Below are 15,948 nucleotides of genomic sequence, written 5' to 3' on the forward strand. Positions count from 1 at the left end.
TGACTCCAGAGTGATCTGTTCTTGCAAATTTGTAGTCTCGGATATTTCAGATTTAGATTTAGTTTAGTTCAGGAAACTATATGTTTCTTAAGGGTAGCTTTAGTTCAGTAAACTATATGTTTCTTAAGGGTAGCTTTAGTTCAGTAAACTATATGTTTCTTAAGGGAGCTTTAGTTCAGTAAACTATATGTTCCTAAAGGGTAGCTTTAGTTCAGTAAACTATATGTTTCTTAAGTGAGCTTTAGTTCAGTAAACTATATGTTCCTAAAGGGTAGCTTTAGTTCAGTAAACTATATGTTTCTTAAGTGTAGCTTTAGTTCAGTAAACTGTATGTTTCTTAAGGGTAGCTTTAGTGTAGCTTAACTTCTTCCAGTGGGAAGTAATTGGTAGCTTGGTAAACTTTATTACATAAAATTAAAATAAAAAAATAAGAGTTATGTAAAGGAAAGACACCAAGAGACTACAAAAAAATACTATTTATGCACTATTTATACATACATTTTCATATTCTTATATTACAGTCCAGTTAAATTAGATGACGAGGAGAGGCGCTGTGATACAGTATGTTTTTTAATCCGTTTTTTTTTTGCTAAACTTGCTTTTTGCCTGAGTAACCTCTGGTGGCAGCGCATTCCATGATGACGTGACTCTATACATACAGTGCCTTGCGAAAGTATTCGGCCCCCTTGAACTTTGCGACCTTTTGCCACATTTCAGGCTTCAAACATAAAGATATAAAACTGTATTTTTTTGTGAAGAATCAACAACAAGTGGGACACAATCATGAAGTGGAACGACATTTATTGGATATTTCAAACTTTTTCAACAAATCAAAAACTGAAAAATTGGGCGTGCAAAATTATTCAGCCCCCTTAAGTTAATACTTTGTAGCGCCACCTTTTGCTGCGATTACAGCTGTAAGTCACTTGGGGTATGTCTCTATCAGTTTTGCACATCGAGAGACTGACATTTTTTCCCATTCCTCCTTGCAAAACAGCTCAAGCTCAGTGAGGTTGGATGGAGAGCATTTGTGAACAGCAGTTTTCAGTTCTTTCCACAGATTCTCGATTGGATTCAGGTCTGGACTTTGACTTGGCCATTCTAACACCTGGATATGTTTATTTTTGAACCATTCCATTGTAGATTTTGCTTTATGTTTTGGATCATTGTCTTGTTGGAAGACAAATCTTCGTCCCAGTCTCAGGTCTTTTGCAGACTCCATCAGGTTTTCTTCCAGAATGGTCCTGTATTTGGCTCCATCCATCTTCCCATCAATTTTAACCATCTTCCCTGTCCCTGCTGAAGAAAAGCAGGCCCAAACCATGATGCTGCCACCACCATGTTTGACAGTGGGGATGGTGTGTTCAGGGTCATGAGCTGTGTTGCTTTTACGCCAAACATAACGTTTTGCATTGTTGCCAAAAAGTTCAATTTTGGTTTCATCTGACCAGAGCACCTTCTTCCACATGTTTGGTGTGTCTCCCAGTTCAAGGGGGCCGAATACTTTCGCAAGGCACTGTAACTAAGCAATGCATTAAATCTCTTTTTGGTTTGGGTACCGTGAAGAAACCCATAGTGGCGTGTCTGGTGTATTTTGAAGTGTATGCAAATACAAGTGGCTAGGCATTTTCAACACACTAATGTTTCTTAAAATGACGAGAAGATAAGTAGTCAGTAGCAGATCATGTGCCAGGCCTTATGTAGGGTAGCCTCTATCTAGGTCAGATTTGCTGGGGTTGTCTCTCTCTAGCCTATACTGTATGTACTAGGGGAGTACCTGATACCTATTGTCATTCCACCCCTGACTTTTCAGTAGTCCAGTTCTTTCTCATCAATGTAAATGAGGGAAGGAGACAAGAAGCTGAAGCCACTTTAAAAAGTTGAGATGATTTATTGCAATCGCTGCCTTGTCCTATCTCTGTATCTCTCTATTGCAACAGTTTAAATGTATCTTGACTGGTCTACATCACTACTGTGACACCTGTCTTGCCCTCTCTATTACTCACCCCAATGCCTTCTCTGCCCCTACATCTGAGACACAATTCCCTCTCTACATATCTATCTCACCCTCTGTGCACTCTACACTCTATATCTGACCACTGTTCCTTCCTTCTGTTCCTTCTTTACCCTCTCTATCTGACCTCGCTGCCCCTCTCTGTGCCCCGCAGGCAGCCCAGCCGAGCTGTGCCAACTGCAGGTGGGCGATGAGGTGATGTCGGTGAGCGGGCAAAGGGTGGCAGAGATGAGCTACGGCAAGTGGAAGAGCAGCACAGAGCAAGCTCTGCAGCAGGGAAGCCTTACAATGGACATACGCCGTCACGGCAGGAACAGTGAGTAGACGACTAGAGAGAGAGAATGTGTGTGTTGTTACAGAGTATTTGTAGAATGTCAGTGTTATTTATGTTTGCTGTGTTGGTAAACTATTGCGACATGTTAAACTGGTCAGTAAATTTTTCTGGTATCATGGCTCAATTATTTAATGGCAGTTTAATGATCATTTCCTTCGTTTTCTAGTCCTCTGTTCTGGGATAACCCTTTAGTTAGTGATATGTGTGCCCAGTTTTGTCTATCTTCCTTGTCTATAGTTTCCCCGTCTCTGCCTGCCTGTCTCTCTCTCACTTTCTGTATGCTTGTGTTTCTATACTTCTGTTTCTCCTTCTATGTCTGTCTGTCTGCCTGACAGTCTGTTTGTGTTTCTGTCTCCCTCTGTTCTCCTTTGTGCATTCCTTATGTGGTGTCTACCTTGTGGAGAACTAACTCATACTCAGGCACAAGATCCTACAGGTCCGAACTTGGTCTTTTGGCTCTGTACTCCAGCACTGGATTTGAAATGATACAATGAGTATGAGGTTAAAGTGCAGACTGTCAACTACCCACAACTACCCTCAATACTTTTGTGTAATGTGCTGTTATGTCTAAACGGGTTAACCCGATATGGAGGAAAATACCATCAAATTAAAGCTGATTCCAAAAATGTAATTGTCACAGTACTTTTGGAGCTCACTGTATGTTTTCACCAACAGGTTTACACATCCTACTATATCACGATTACACCACCAAAATATCAGTCATTGTATTGATTTGTGTGATCTGTTGAATGTGTAATGCATATCAAAATAGATGCTTTTGTAGGAGAGAGTGTAAACCTGTTGGCAAAGCTAGGGGTTTGTAGATTGTGCATGGGTGTGGAAGGAGGTTTCTCTGTTATCCCCGCTGTTCTTTAGAATGACACCATAACAACAACCTTATTTTCCCTTCCAAGTGGTAGCGTACAGTACCAGTCAAAAGTTACACATTCAAGGGTTTTTCTTTATTTTTACTATTTTCTACATTGTAGAATCACAGTGAAGACATCAAAACTATGAAATAACACAAATGGAATCATGTAGTAAGTAAAAAAGTGTTTAAAAAAATGAAAATATATATTTTAGATTCTTCAAAGTAGCCACCATTTGCCTTGACAGCTTTGCACACTGTTGGCATTCTCTAAACCAGCTTCAACTGGGATCCTTTTCCAACAGTGTTGAAGGAGTTGCCACATATGCTGAGCACTTTTTCTCATCCCAAACCATCTCAATTGGGTTGAGGACGATTGTGGAGGCCAGGTCATCTGATGCTGTACTCCATTACTCTCCTTCTTGGTCAAATTGCACTTACACAGCCTGGAAGTGTGCTGGGTCATTGTCCTGTTGAAAACAAATGGTCCCACTAAGATAGTCCCACTAAGCGCAAACCAGATGGGATGGCGTGTCGCCGCAGAATGCTGTGGTAGCCATGCTGGTAAAGTGTGCCTTGAATTCTAAATAAATCACTGACAGTGTCTCCAGCAAAGCACCCACATACCATCACATCTCCTCCTACATGCTTCACAGTAGGAACCACACATACAGTGGGGAGAACAAGTATTTGATAAACTGCCGATTTTGCAGGTTTTCCTACTTACAAAGCATGTAGAGGTCTGTAATTTGTATCATAGGTACACTTCAACTGTGAGAGACGGAATCTAAAACAAAAATCCAGAAAATCATATTGTATGATTTTTAAGTAATGAATTTGCATTTTATTGCATGACATAAGTATTTGATACATCAGAAAAGCAGAACTTAATATTTGGTACAGAATCCTTTGTTTGGAATTACAGAGATCATACGTTTCCTGTAGTTCTTGACCAGGTTTGCACACACTGCAGCAGGGATTTTGGCCCACTCCTCCATACAGACCTTCTCCAGATCCTTCAGGTTTCGGGTCTGTCGCTGGGCAATACGGACTTTCAGCTCTATCCAAAGATTGTCTATCGGGTTCAGGTCTGGAGACTGGCTAGGCCAATTCCAGGACCTTGGGATGCTTCTTACGGAGCCACTCCTTAGTTGCCCGGCTGTGTGTTTCGGGTCGTTGTCATGCTGGAAGACCCAGCCCCGACCCATCTTCAATGCTCTTACTGAGGGAAGGAGGTTGTTGGCCAAGATCTCGCGATACATGGCCCCATCCATCCTCCCCTCAATGCGGTGCAGTCGTCCTGCCCCCTTTGCAGAAAAGCATCCCCAAAGCATGATGTTTCCACCTCCATGCTTCACGGTTGGGATGGTGTTCTTGGGGTTGTACTCATCCTTCTTCTTCCTCCAAACATGGCGAGTGGAGTTTAGACCAAAAAGCTCTATTTTTGTCTCATCAGACCACATGACCTTCTCCCATTCCTCCAGATGGTCATTGGCAAACTTCAGACGGGCCTGGACATGCGCTGGCTTGAGCAAGGGGACCTTGCGTGCGCTGCAGGATTTTAATCTATGACGGCATGTTACTAATGGTTTTCTTTGAGACTGTGGTCCCAGATCTCTTCAGGTCATTGACCAGGTCCTGCCGTGTAGTTCTGGGCTGATCCCTCACCTTCCTCATGATCATTGATGCCCCACAAGATGAGATCATGCATGGAGCCCCAGACCGAGGGTGATTGACCGTCATCTTGAACTTCCTCCATTTTCTAATAATTGCGCCAACAGTTTTTGCCTTCTCACCAAGCTGCTTGCCTATTGTCCTGTAGCCCATCCCAGCCTTGTGCAGGTCTACAATTTTATCCCTGATGTCCTTACACAGCTCTCTGGTCTTGGCCATTGTGGAGAGGTTGGAGTCTGTTTGATTGAGTGTGTGGACAGGTGTCTTTTATACAGGTAACGAGTTCAAACAGGTGCAGTTAATACAGGTAATGAGTGGAGAACAGGTGGGCTTCTTAAAGAAAAACGAACAGGTCTGTGAGAGCCGGAATTCTTACTGGTTGGTAGATGATCAAATACTTATGTCATGCAATAAAATGCTAATTAATTACTTAAAAATCATACAATGTGATTTTCTGGATTCCGTCTCTCATAGTTGAAGTGTACCTATGATAAAAATTACAGACCTCTACATGCTTTGTAAGTAGGAAAACCTGCAAAATCGGCAGTGTATCAAATACTTGTTCTCCCCACTCTATGGAGATCATCCGTTCACATACTCTGCATCTCACAAAGGCACGGCGGTTGGAACCAAAAATCTCAAATTTGGACTCATCAGACCAAAGGCCAGATTTCCACCGGTCTAATGTCCATTGCTCGTGTTTCTTGGCCCAAGCCATTATCTTATTATTATTGGTGTCCTTTAGTAGTGGTTTCTTTGCAGCAATTCGACCATGAAGGCCTGATTCACGTAGTCTCCTCTGAAGAGTTGATGTTGAAATGTGTCTCTTACTTGAACTCTGTGAAGCATTTATTTGGGTTGCAATCTGAGATGCAGTTAACTCTAATGAATATATCCTCTGCAGCAGAGGTAATTCTGAGTCTTCCTTCCCTGTGGCGGCCCTCGTGAGAGCCAGTTTCATCATAGCGCTTAATGGTTTTTGCGAATGCACTTGAAGAAACTTTCAAAAATCTTGAAAATTTCTAGAGTGACTGACCTTCATGTCTTAAAGTAATGATGGACTGTCATTTCTCTTTGCTTATTTGAGCTGTTCTTGCTATAATATGTACTTGGTATTTTACCAAATAGGGTAAAATATCTTCTGTATACCACCTCTACCTTGTCCCAACACAACTGATTGGTTCGAGCGGATTAAGGAGAAAAGAAAAATAATTAATTTTACCAAGGCACACCTGTTAGTTGAAATGCATTCCAGGTGACTACCTCATGAATCTGGTTGAGAGAATGCCAAGACTGAATGCATATCTTATATCCATAGTTTTGATGTCTTTACTATTATTATACCATGCAGAAAATACTGTAAGTACTCTGTGTACTATAGTTGTATAGTAGTACCTATCCTAAGTACTAGTACCTTTCCTAATGTTGTGCTTTCACGCCCACACACTATCTCTTACACATACATTTTCACACACACACACACACACACACGCACACGCACGCACACGCACGCACACGCACACACACACACACACACACACAAAAACTTGTATCTTTGCCATTGACACACGTCTACGATGTTCAGACTGGGACAGAGACCTACCTTCCCTGCCGTTTAAAAGCCATAAGACCATCAATCTGACCAGTATGGATCATCATCCAACAGTTATAGGTTTCCCCGACACAACCACCATTAACGCAACCACCAGCTTGGATTTCACCTCTCGGGGATCCATGGAAACCACCAAGAAGGTCACTACCCAACCAATCATTGTGAGTTTTACAGGAAGACCTCGTGGTGTTGATAATGTTCAAATGTTTCTTATTAGCTTATTGATATGTTACTCACAAATACCCAAATAAACTTGATACATCACAAATCTGCAAACATGTTGTGACAAGGTTGGTAAGAACATTGACATAGGACATCATTGTGAAAAAACGTGTGATTTGTGTTTGTTGCATGTTCACATTGAATCTATATGAATACAATGTATGTACTGATAAAACCCCAGACAGTTCTCAACAGGCTTTTAATTCATCTTGTTGCAGGATGTAGCATCCAATGGAGTGAATGGAGGCTTCCGTGATGAGACAGTGACCGTGAGAAACAAAGGTAAAGAACATAGAGCAGATCTACTAACCAGAGAAGTTATGACTAGCCTTTATTAACAGGAACACGTTTGAGAAAGCAAGGACAACGTTCTCTCTTTGGGACTGTATGTGTTTCTGGTGGTGAATGCCCATTGTTCAATTATGTATAATGATGTACATTTACACATTTTGTTTGCGCATGCCACCACATGACTTGATCAGAGTGTGCAGCTGAAAATTGTATGCTGTAAAAACACTTGGTTTGTTATTATTGATTCAAACAAAACTGTTATTCATTAACTACAAATACCGAACTTGTTTTTACATGAATTCCTTGACACGGTTAGCTTTTAACAGCTACAATAGGACCGCTATTTATTTTTGCCGACGTTTCCTGACACCGGCCATATTCAACGGGTGTTGAGTGTTCGTAAATTCAACAGTTGTTCTGCGCTCCCTGGCACACTCAGACAAGAGTGCTCTGAAATCAGAGTAGATGGCTAGACTGAATTTACAAACTCACCCAAAATGGGTACTTGCATAGTGAAGTCTTTTGTTAAGACATATAGCTAGCTACGCCTTACTGCCCTTCATGAATCTGCAGATTGCCAACCAACCAGCCAGCTAATGTTAGCTACTTAGCTAGGTAAACAATGAACCATAATCACAACTCATGACGTTACTACCCTGCATGAATCTCCAGGTAAATAACCAACCAAGTTTGTGGTAGCTAGCTAATATTAGGCTATAGCTAGCCAAGCAAATGGTTCTTTCTGTCAAAATTAGAAAGGTGTAATATCTGAAAATGTAGCTAGCTAGACTAATCATCATTCACCATTCACTCATCATTCATGGTTGGATGCATTTCCTGTCGGATGCCAGGGTTGCCCTTAGTTTGAAGATATAATCTAGAGACAGGTGTTTTCTCCCTCTCCTTAGCTATCATACTCTAATTCCACTGATTTAAAAACTCAGTCCTCCAGAAAGTGGAGAGCAACACTCATGCAGTTTTAATATACGATTGATAAAAAAAAAAAAGCTGCGTTAGACAGGATTACCTAGACACACTGACCAGCTCAAATAGACAATCCAAACTCATCTCTCGGCATGTCAAGCCCACTCATTATCTCAGCCAATCATGGCTAGCCGGAAGGTTGCTGACTTTTTCTTTGGCTTAACCAACTAGGCTCGTAATTTAACTATTTTATTAATGTTTACAGATGGTATACAAGTTTGTTATTAAGGCACATGAAAGTTCACGTGTTTGTTGAAGGCATTTCTGCCAATAACCACATTTTGATTTTCTTTAAAGTTTACATTCAAGTGGCTCTCCTGTGAAGTAGTGACCCGCGACATACGCCTAGTTTCCTGATGGCAGCTTACCACCATGCTATACACTACCAAGTGCTAAAAGTCAGTATCTGGATAACATGTGAAATTATTAATAATGTATGTGACATCAACAGAGAGGTATATTTTCCAAAAGTTGTGACAAGGTTGGTAAGGACATTGACATAGCACATCATTGTGAGAGAAAAAAATAGATTTTGGTTTGTTGCATGGTCACATTGAATCTATATTAATACAATGTACTGATAACATTTTCTGAGTGATTAAAATATTGACTGGCTTTCATCAAGCTGCCCACTCAAGAAAAAGCTTCAAACTGTGACCAGTGCCTGCAACCTGGTTCAGGTTATCAGTCAACCTACCAGGGTAGCTACAAACAGCACAGGAATGAAATCATCAACATGTATTGATCACGTATTTACTACTTTTGTAGTGAATCCTATGTTGTTGATGTAAAGAATATTTGTTGGTCTGTGGTGTGTAATGAGGAACAAACAGACACTGCACTTGACACAGTTATGAAATTGCTTATTCCAGTTACTAATAAGCATGCACCCATTAAGAAAATGACTGTAAAAACGATTAAATCCCCATAGATTGATGAGGATTTGAAAAAAGGAATGGCAAAAGGAATGGCAAATAAGTCTGGCTGCAGAACAGATTGGCAAACGTATTGCAAATTGTGAAATCATGTGACTAAACTGAATAAAAAGAAGAAGAAACTACACTATGAAACAAAGATAAATGACATAAAGAATGATAGTAAAAAGCTTTGGAGCACCTTAATTTACATTTTGGGGAAAAAAAGGCAAACTCATCTCCATCATTCATATAGTTTTTTTTATTTATTTATTTATTTAACTAGGCAAGTCAGTTAAGAACAAATTCTTATTTACAATGACTATTTACAAACCCTAACCCCAACGACGCTGGGCGAATTGTGCGCCACTCTATGAGACTCCCAATCACGGCCGGTAGTGACACAGCCTGGAATCGAACCAGGGTCTGTAGTGACTCCCATTTGCAATATTTTCAGTTTAAACCCACTAGAAAGTGTGTGCCCCCAGGCCTGGAGGGAAGCAAAAATCATTCCGCTACCTAAGAATACTAAAGTCCCCTTTACTGGCTCAAATAGACGACCAATCAGCCTATTCTCAACACTTAGTAAAAAAATGTTAATTGTGTTTGACCAGATACATTGCTATTTTACAGTAAACAAATTGTCAACAAACTTTCAGACTTTTAGGGAAGGACATTCAACAAGCACAGCACTTACACAAATGACTAATGATTGGCTTAGAGACATTGATGTTTTTTTAGTGCAGCCTTTGAAATTTTCGATCATAGTCTGCTGCTGGAAGAAACTTATGTGTTGTGGCTTTACACCACCTGCTACATTGTGGATGAAGAGTTACCTGTCTACCAGAACACATAGGTTGTTATTTAATAGAAGCCACTCCAACATAATCCAGGTAGAATCAGGAATTCCCCTGGGCAGCTGTCTAGGTCCCTTACTTTTTTTGTTCTTGACTAATGACATGCCACTTTGAATAAAGCCAGTGTGTTTATGTATGCGGATAACTCAACACTATACATGTCAGCTACTACAAAAACTGAAATGACTGCAACACTTAACAAAGATTTGCAGTTTGTTTCAGAGTGGGTGGCAAGGAATTAGTTAGTCCTAAATATTTCTAAAACTAAAAGCATTGTATTTGGGGCAAATCATTCACTAAACCCTAAACCTCAACTAAATCTTCTAATAAATTATGTGGAAATTGTGCAAGTTGAGGTGACTAAACTGCTTGGCATAACCCTGGTTTGTAAAATGTCATGGTAAAAACATATTGATACAACAGTAGCTAAGATGGGGAGAAGTATGTCCATAATAAAGCGCAGCTCTACCTTCTTAACAGCACTATCAGCAAGGCAGGTCATACAGGCCCGAGTTTTGTCGCATCTGGACAACTATTCAGTCATGTGGTCAGGTGCCACAAAAAGGGACTTAGGAAAATTGCAAGTGGCTCAGAACAGGGCAGCACGACTGGCCCTTGGATGTACATAGAGAGCTAATATAATAATATGCATGTCAATCTCTCCTGGCTCAAAGTGGAAGAGCGATTGACTTGTATTTATGAGAGATATTGACATGTTGAATGCACCGAGCTGTCTGTATGAACTACTGGCGCACAGCTCAGACACCCATGCAGACCCCACAAGACATGCCACAAGAGTTCTCTTCACAGTCCCCAAGTCCAGAACAGACTATGGGAGGCGCACAGTACTACATAGAGACATGACTACATGGAACTCCACATCAAGTAACTGATGCAAGCAATACAATTAGATTTTTAAAAAACAGATAAAAATACACCTTTTGGGTCAGTGGGGACTGTGAAGCAACACGAACATCAAATGCGCCGAATACAACTGGTGTTGACCTTACAGTGAAATGCTTACTTGCAAAGCCCTTAACCAACAATGCAGTTTTAAGAAAATACAAAAAAAGAGTAAAAGATAAGAATAACAAATAATTAAAGAGCAGCAGTAAATAACAATAGCGGGGCTATATATATACAGGGTGTACCGGTACAGAGTCAATGTGTCAATGTGCGGGGGCACCGGTGTCGGGGTAATTGAGGTAATTATGTACATGGAACTAGAGTTATTAAAGTGGCTATGAATAGATAATAGCAGAGAGTAGCAGCAACGTAGGGGGGGCAATGCAAAAACATTACATACACACACAAGATAACACACGCACTATACACACATGTACCTATGGATTTTGTACAGTAGATATGTGCTAGTGGTGGAGGGCACACATTGTGTTGTGAAAACCTTGAATGTATTGTAATATTTTTTAAATGGTTTAAACTGCCTTAATTTAGCTGGACCCCAGGAAGAGTAGCTGAAGCTAATGGGGATCCATAATTAATACAAATACAAATATGATGATGTACTGTTTCCTTGTAATGTAGGGTATGTCTGTGTGAGCATTTTTGGAAAGACCTGGGCAGACCTCACATATGATCAGGACTAGCTCTAGACTTTTGGGGGCCCTATGGGAGACCACCAAGAGGGCCCCCTTTTAATGGCCTCCTTTTGACGGTGGGGTGAAAAATGTATGCTTTTTTCCTGCAAGTCTACACATTTCGCAATCGGGTGTAGATTTTTTTGGTGGGGGGATTTTATAAAAAAATGTCACGCAATTCCAATAAATTTTCAAGAGACTGAAATATATTTTTTTCAGTTTTAAAGCTAATTTCTTGCAATTCTACACATGTTGCAATTTTAATGATATCTGAGTGAGAGTGACTAACAAAACAATGCCCTGCGTGCCCGGTTGGTATTCTGCAATGATTAATACAAGTTTAGATAACTGGCTGGACTAACTTATCGATCAAAAAATGGTTAAATGACATGGATAAATGAGTGACTGTCAATGACTCACAAAACAAGAGGAAAACTGCTGATGCACAACCACATTTTGAACTTACACCTTGTGTATTGGACTATTCTAACTCTCAAGAGTAAGTTCAGACCCCAACTGAGTTCCCCCCCAAGAAAATTGCTTATGCCCGGAGCTGGCCCTGCATATGATTGTTTTTATTTTCAGTGTGATGACATAATCCTAATGTAGTTGTTATGTGTCCAATAGTGGAGAATGGAGATCTTGATTGAAGTTCCCCATGCCATGATAGCAGGGCCGTGCACAGAGCTTTCATAATTCATATCTCGAAAATTATAACATACCATATGCCTCTGTTGCAGTGACTCCTTGAGACATTAATGACATTGGGAAAAGAGTGTGGGCAATCAGCTGACCATTGATGATTGATGTAAATCTGCTTGTTAGCCACCTCAATTTCTTTTATTGATTGTGATTTACCTCTATGTCTTACTGCCTCTCTCTGTTGCACATATCAGCTAACCAGACTGAATATTGATCATGCTGTAGGCTAAATCAAGTGTTAATCAAATATTATGCTGCTGTGGCACTATTGTTGATATTTAAACTAGCTAGCTACACACACTCAACCAGTGACCGCATCTATCAAGGCATACATGTTTGGATAACAGGTGCACGGATTCTACGTACAGGACAGACTGTGCAAAAGGCGCAACCGGCCGCACGCAAGCTCCATACAGGGCAGATCAACAGGTGCAACCAACAGAAAGGATGGTGGCTAGTGAACTTAAAGGCTTGTCTTGCGGGCAGTAGGTTCCAAACAACAGTGACAAAATATGTATACAAAAAAAATACTACCACCCAAAAGGGCAATTTGGAGACTAGAAGGGCAAAGGGGCATGTGCTATGCACAGGTAGAACCATATCTGTGCACGTGCCTGCTGATTGAAGCCATTACTTCAAAGTTTCTCTCCCACTCTCTTACGCTCTCTGACCCTGTTCTGATTTTTCCATCTCTCATGTAGAACCCATATCCATGAAAAATTTAAAACGGAGGTCAGAGTTTTTTGAACAAGGTAAAACACCCCTGATCGAGTCCTGGTGTTGGTGAAGGGTTATTATCAATGGTCTGTGTAACTATCAAGAGGCTGGGTGCTCTAGGCTTCCATCTCTTTCTATCTATCCCAGTGGTTCTCCTAAGGACGTTCCTGGTATACAGGTTTTGTTTCATCTATGACTTATTAACCTAATCATGATTATTGAAAGATTGAGACAAACAGTTGAATACTCAGGAGTTCCCTAGGGATCCATCCTGGGCCCGCTGCTTAAAATCTACTGCTTTTTTCCATCTGATCTGGTACTGAGTGAGTGTAACTCCACTGGTCTCCCCCTCCCTCCCACACCCGGGCTTCTCAGGGCCCAGTTTCAGTGCACTGTTCTACCTCTGTGATAAACTGGGTTGAGTGTGTGGTGATTCTCCCAGAGACACTGAGCTCGATGAGTCTAGACCAGTATTTCCCAACCCTCTCTTGTGGGACCAGCAATCTATCTACATTTCTGTTGCAGCTCTGAGTTGACAACTAATCACAAAGGCCTTGATTAGTTGAATCAGGTGGCTAGTTCAGGGTTAAAACCAAATTGAGAACCGTCTGAGGATCCCTCAGTAGAGGGTTGGGATACACTTGACTAGAAAGTTGTGTTTTCACCAACACTTTGAAGCACCAAAGGGGAGACAGCATGTCAGAATGCCATACCAACATACCAATCTACTGGACTCCATAGAAGTGGTTACAAAATTCTCACTTCTTGCTTGTGTTTTGATCAATGATCAATTCTAGTCTGTTCCAGAGCCATATAGGATAGCGATATACACTATACTTTATATACAAAAGTATGTGGACACCCCATTCACATTAGTGGATTTGGCTATTTCAGCCACACCCGTTGCGATCAGGTCTATAAAATCGAACACACAGTCATGTAATCTCCATAGACAAACATTGGCAGTAGAATGGCTTTACTGAAGAGCTCAGTGACTTTCAATGTGGCACCGTCATATGATGCCACCTTTCCAGCAAGTCCATTTCTGCCGTGCTAGAGCTTCCCCAGTCAACTGTAAGTGTGGTTATTGAGAAGTGGAAACGTCTAAGATTAACAACGACTCAGCTTCGAAATGGTAGGCCACACAAGCTCACAGAACTGGACCGGGGAGTGCTGAAGTGTGTAGATCGTAAAGATCATTTTTCTTAGGTTGCAACAATAACTACTGAGTTCCAAACTGCCTCTGGAAGCAAGGTCAGCACAAGAACTGTTCGTCGGGTACTTCATGACATGGGTTTCCATGGCCAAGCAGCCACACACAAGCCTAAGGTCACCATGCGCAATACCAAGCTTCAGCTGGAGTGGTGTAAAGCTTGCCGCCATTAGACTCAGGAGCAGTGGAAATGTGTTCTCTGGAGTGATAAATCATGCTTCACCATCCGGCAGTCCGACAGACTAATCTGGGTTTGGCAGATGCCAGAAGAACACAACCTGCCCGAATACATAGTGCCAACTGCATAGTGCCAACTGCAGAAGGAATAATGGTCTGGGGCTGTTTTTCATGGCTCGGGCCCCTTAGTTCCAGTTAAGGAAAATCATAGCGCTAGAGCATAAAATAACATTCTAGACAATTCTGTGCTTCCAACTTTGTGGCAACAGTTTGGAGAAGGCCCTTTCTTGTTTCAGCATGACAATACCACCGTGCACAAAGCGAGGTCCATACAGAAATGGTTTGTCGCGATCGATGTGGAAGAACTTGACTGGCCTGCACAGAGCCATCACCGCTTTGGGGTGGCAGGTAGCCTAGTGGTTAAAGCGTTAGGTCAGTAACCAAAAGGTTGCTGGATTGAATCCCCGTTACTGTCAAGGTAAAAATCTGTCGTTCTGCCCCTGAACAAGGCAGTTAACCCACTGTTCCCTGGTAGGCTGTCATTGTAAATAAGAATTTGTTCTTAACTGACTTGCCTAGTTAAATAAAGGTAAAAAAAAAAAATACAATTAAAATCAATAAAAACCCATCGAACACCTTTAGGATGAATTGGAACGCTGACTGCGAGCCGGGCCTAATCACCCAACATCAGTGCACAACCTCACTAATGCTCTTGTGACTGAATGGAAGCAAGTACCTGCAGCAGCGTTCCACCATTTATTGGAAAGACTTCCCAGAAGAGTGGAGGCTGTTTTAGCAGCAGGGGGGACTAACTCCATATTAATGCCCATGATTTTGGAATGAGATGTTTTACGAGCAGGTGTCCACATAATTTTGGTAATGTAGTGCATATCTATGGCTCTGGGCTATTCACTAAGCCATAAGTCTAGAAAGTAATGCCATCACAAGGCTAACTCGGGTGTCATATGCTGTCAGGTGAATGGTACAGTATGTTGGTATGATGTCCAGGTGTCACACATTGGCTCCCCTCCTTTTCAACCTTGCATGCTTTGCTGTGCTGTGCTTTTGCTCTTGTGTTATTACTAATAGCCAATGCTTTTGCATGCATCAACATGCATTTTGGTGACTGTTGCCTTTTTTGACTCTTTGCATCTTGTGCATGTTGGTTGTTATATCCATTAAAATACAAAAATGATGAGATGTTAATAAGTTGAATCTATTTAGTGTGATGTACTTTGGTAACACACCAACAGTATGTTGGGACCTACTATTCAGCAGTCAGGGACTGTTATTCTGCCAAAATCATAGACTCTTTGTGGCAATATTGGACTGTAGGTCTGTATAAGGACTGTATAAGACTGTAGGTGAATTTTAAATGCATCTTGTTTGCTTCAGGCTTGATTTAAAATCTCAAATTATAGCTGAGGGTTTGGTTAAAGTTTAAACAGCATTTAAAAGTTTTAGAAGTTGAAAAGGTCAAATCTAAACACACACTCAACCTCAGATAAGAGTTGAGATTTGAACAAGCCTGTCAGCTTTTGGTCTGTATGGTAGCTTGTGTAGCCTCCAGGTGTGTGATATTTAAATACATGTATTATATCTATCCTAGGTGTCAGTCTGTGTGTCTGCTTTAGCAAACTTTTAACTGTCTTAACAAACATGACAATGATGTAGTATTTTAGAATACAGGAACAATGCTTCTCATGGCAGCATATACTGAATGCTGTATATATCATTCTGAGATGTGACTGTTAACATTAGATCAATTTAT

At 41.1% G+C, this 15,948-nt stretch overlaps 1 protein-coding gene across 10 annotated transcripts in view; it reads left to right on the plus strand.

Moving 5' to 3' along the window:
• Positions 1 to 15,948, plus strand: part of LOC112234605 (LIM domain only protein 7) — a 121,546-nt gene that overhangs the window by 95,762 nt on the left and 9,836 nt on the right. For 8 of the 10 annotated variants that reach the window (XM_024402836.2, XM_024402828.2, XM_024402817.2 and 5 more), the window contains 4 exons: positions 2,169 to 2,330; positions 6,476 to 6,663; positions 6,943 to 7,006; positions 12,772 to 12,822. In XM_024402836.2, the coding sequence (XP_024258604.1) occupies positions 2,169 to 2,330; positions 6,476 to 6,663; positions 6,943 to 7,006; positions 12,772 to 12,822 (465 nt within the window). The remainder of the gene's footprint in view (positions 1 to 2,168; positions 2,331 to 6,475; positions 6,664 to 6,942; positions 7,007 to 12,771; positions 12,823 to 15,948) is intronic. The other 2 variants (XM_024402870.2, XM_024402863.2) reach the window with 2 other exon arrangements.

This window comes from Oncorhynchus tshawytscha, linkage group LG03, assembly GCF_018296145.1.
Source record: "Oncorhynchus tshawytscha isolate Ot180627B linkage group LG03, Otsh_v2.0, whole genome shotgun sequence".
Taxonomy (NCBI): Eukaryota; Metazoa; Chordata; class Actinopteri; order Salmoniformes; family Salmonidae; genus Oncorhynchus; species Oncorhynchus tshawytscha.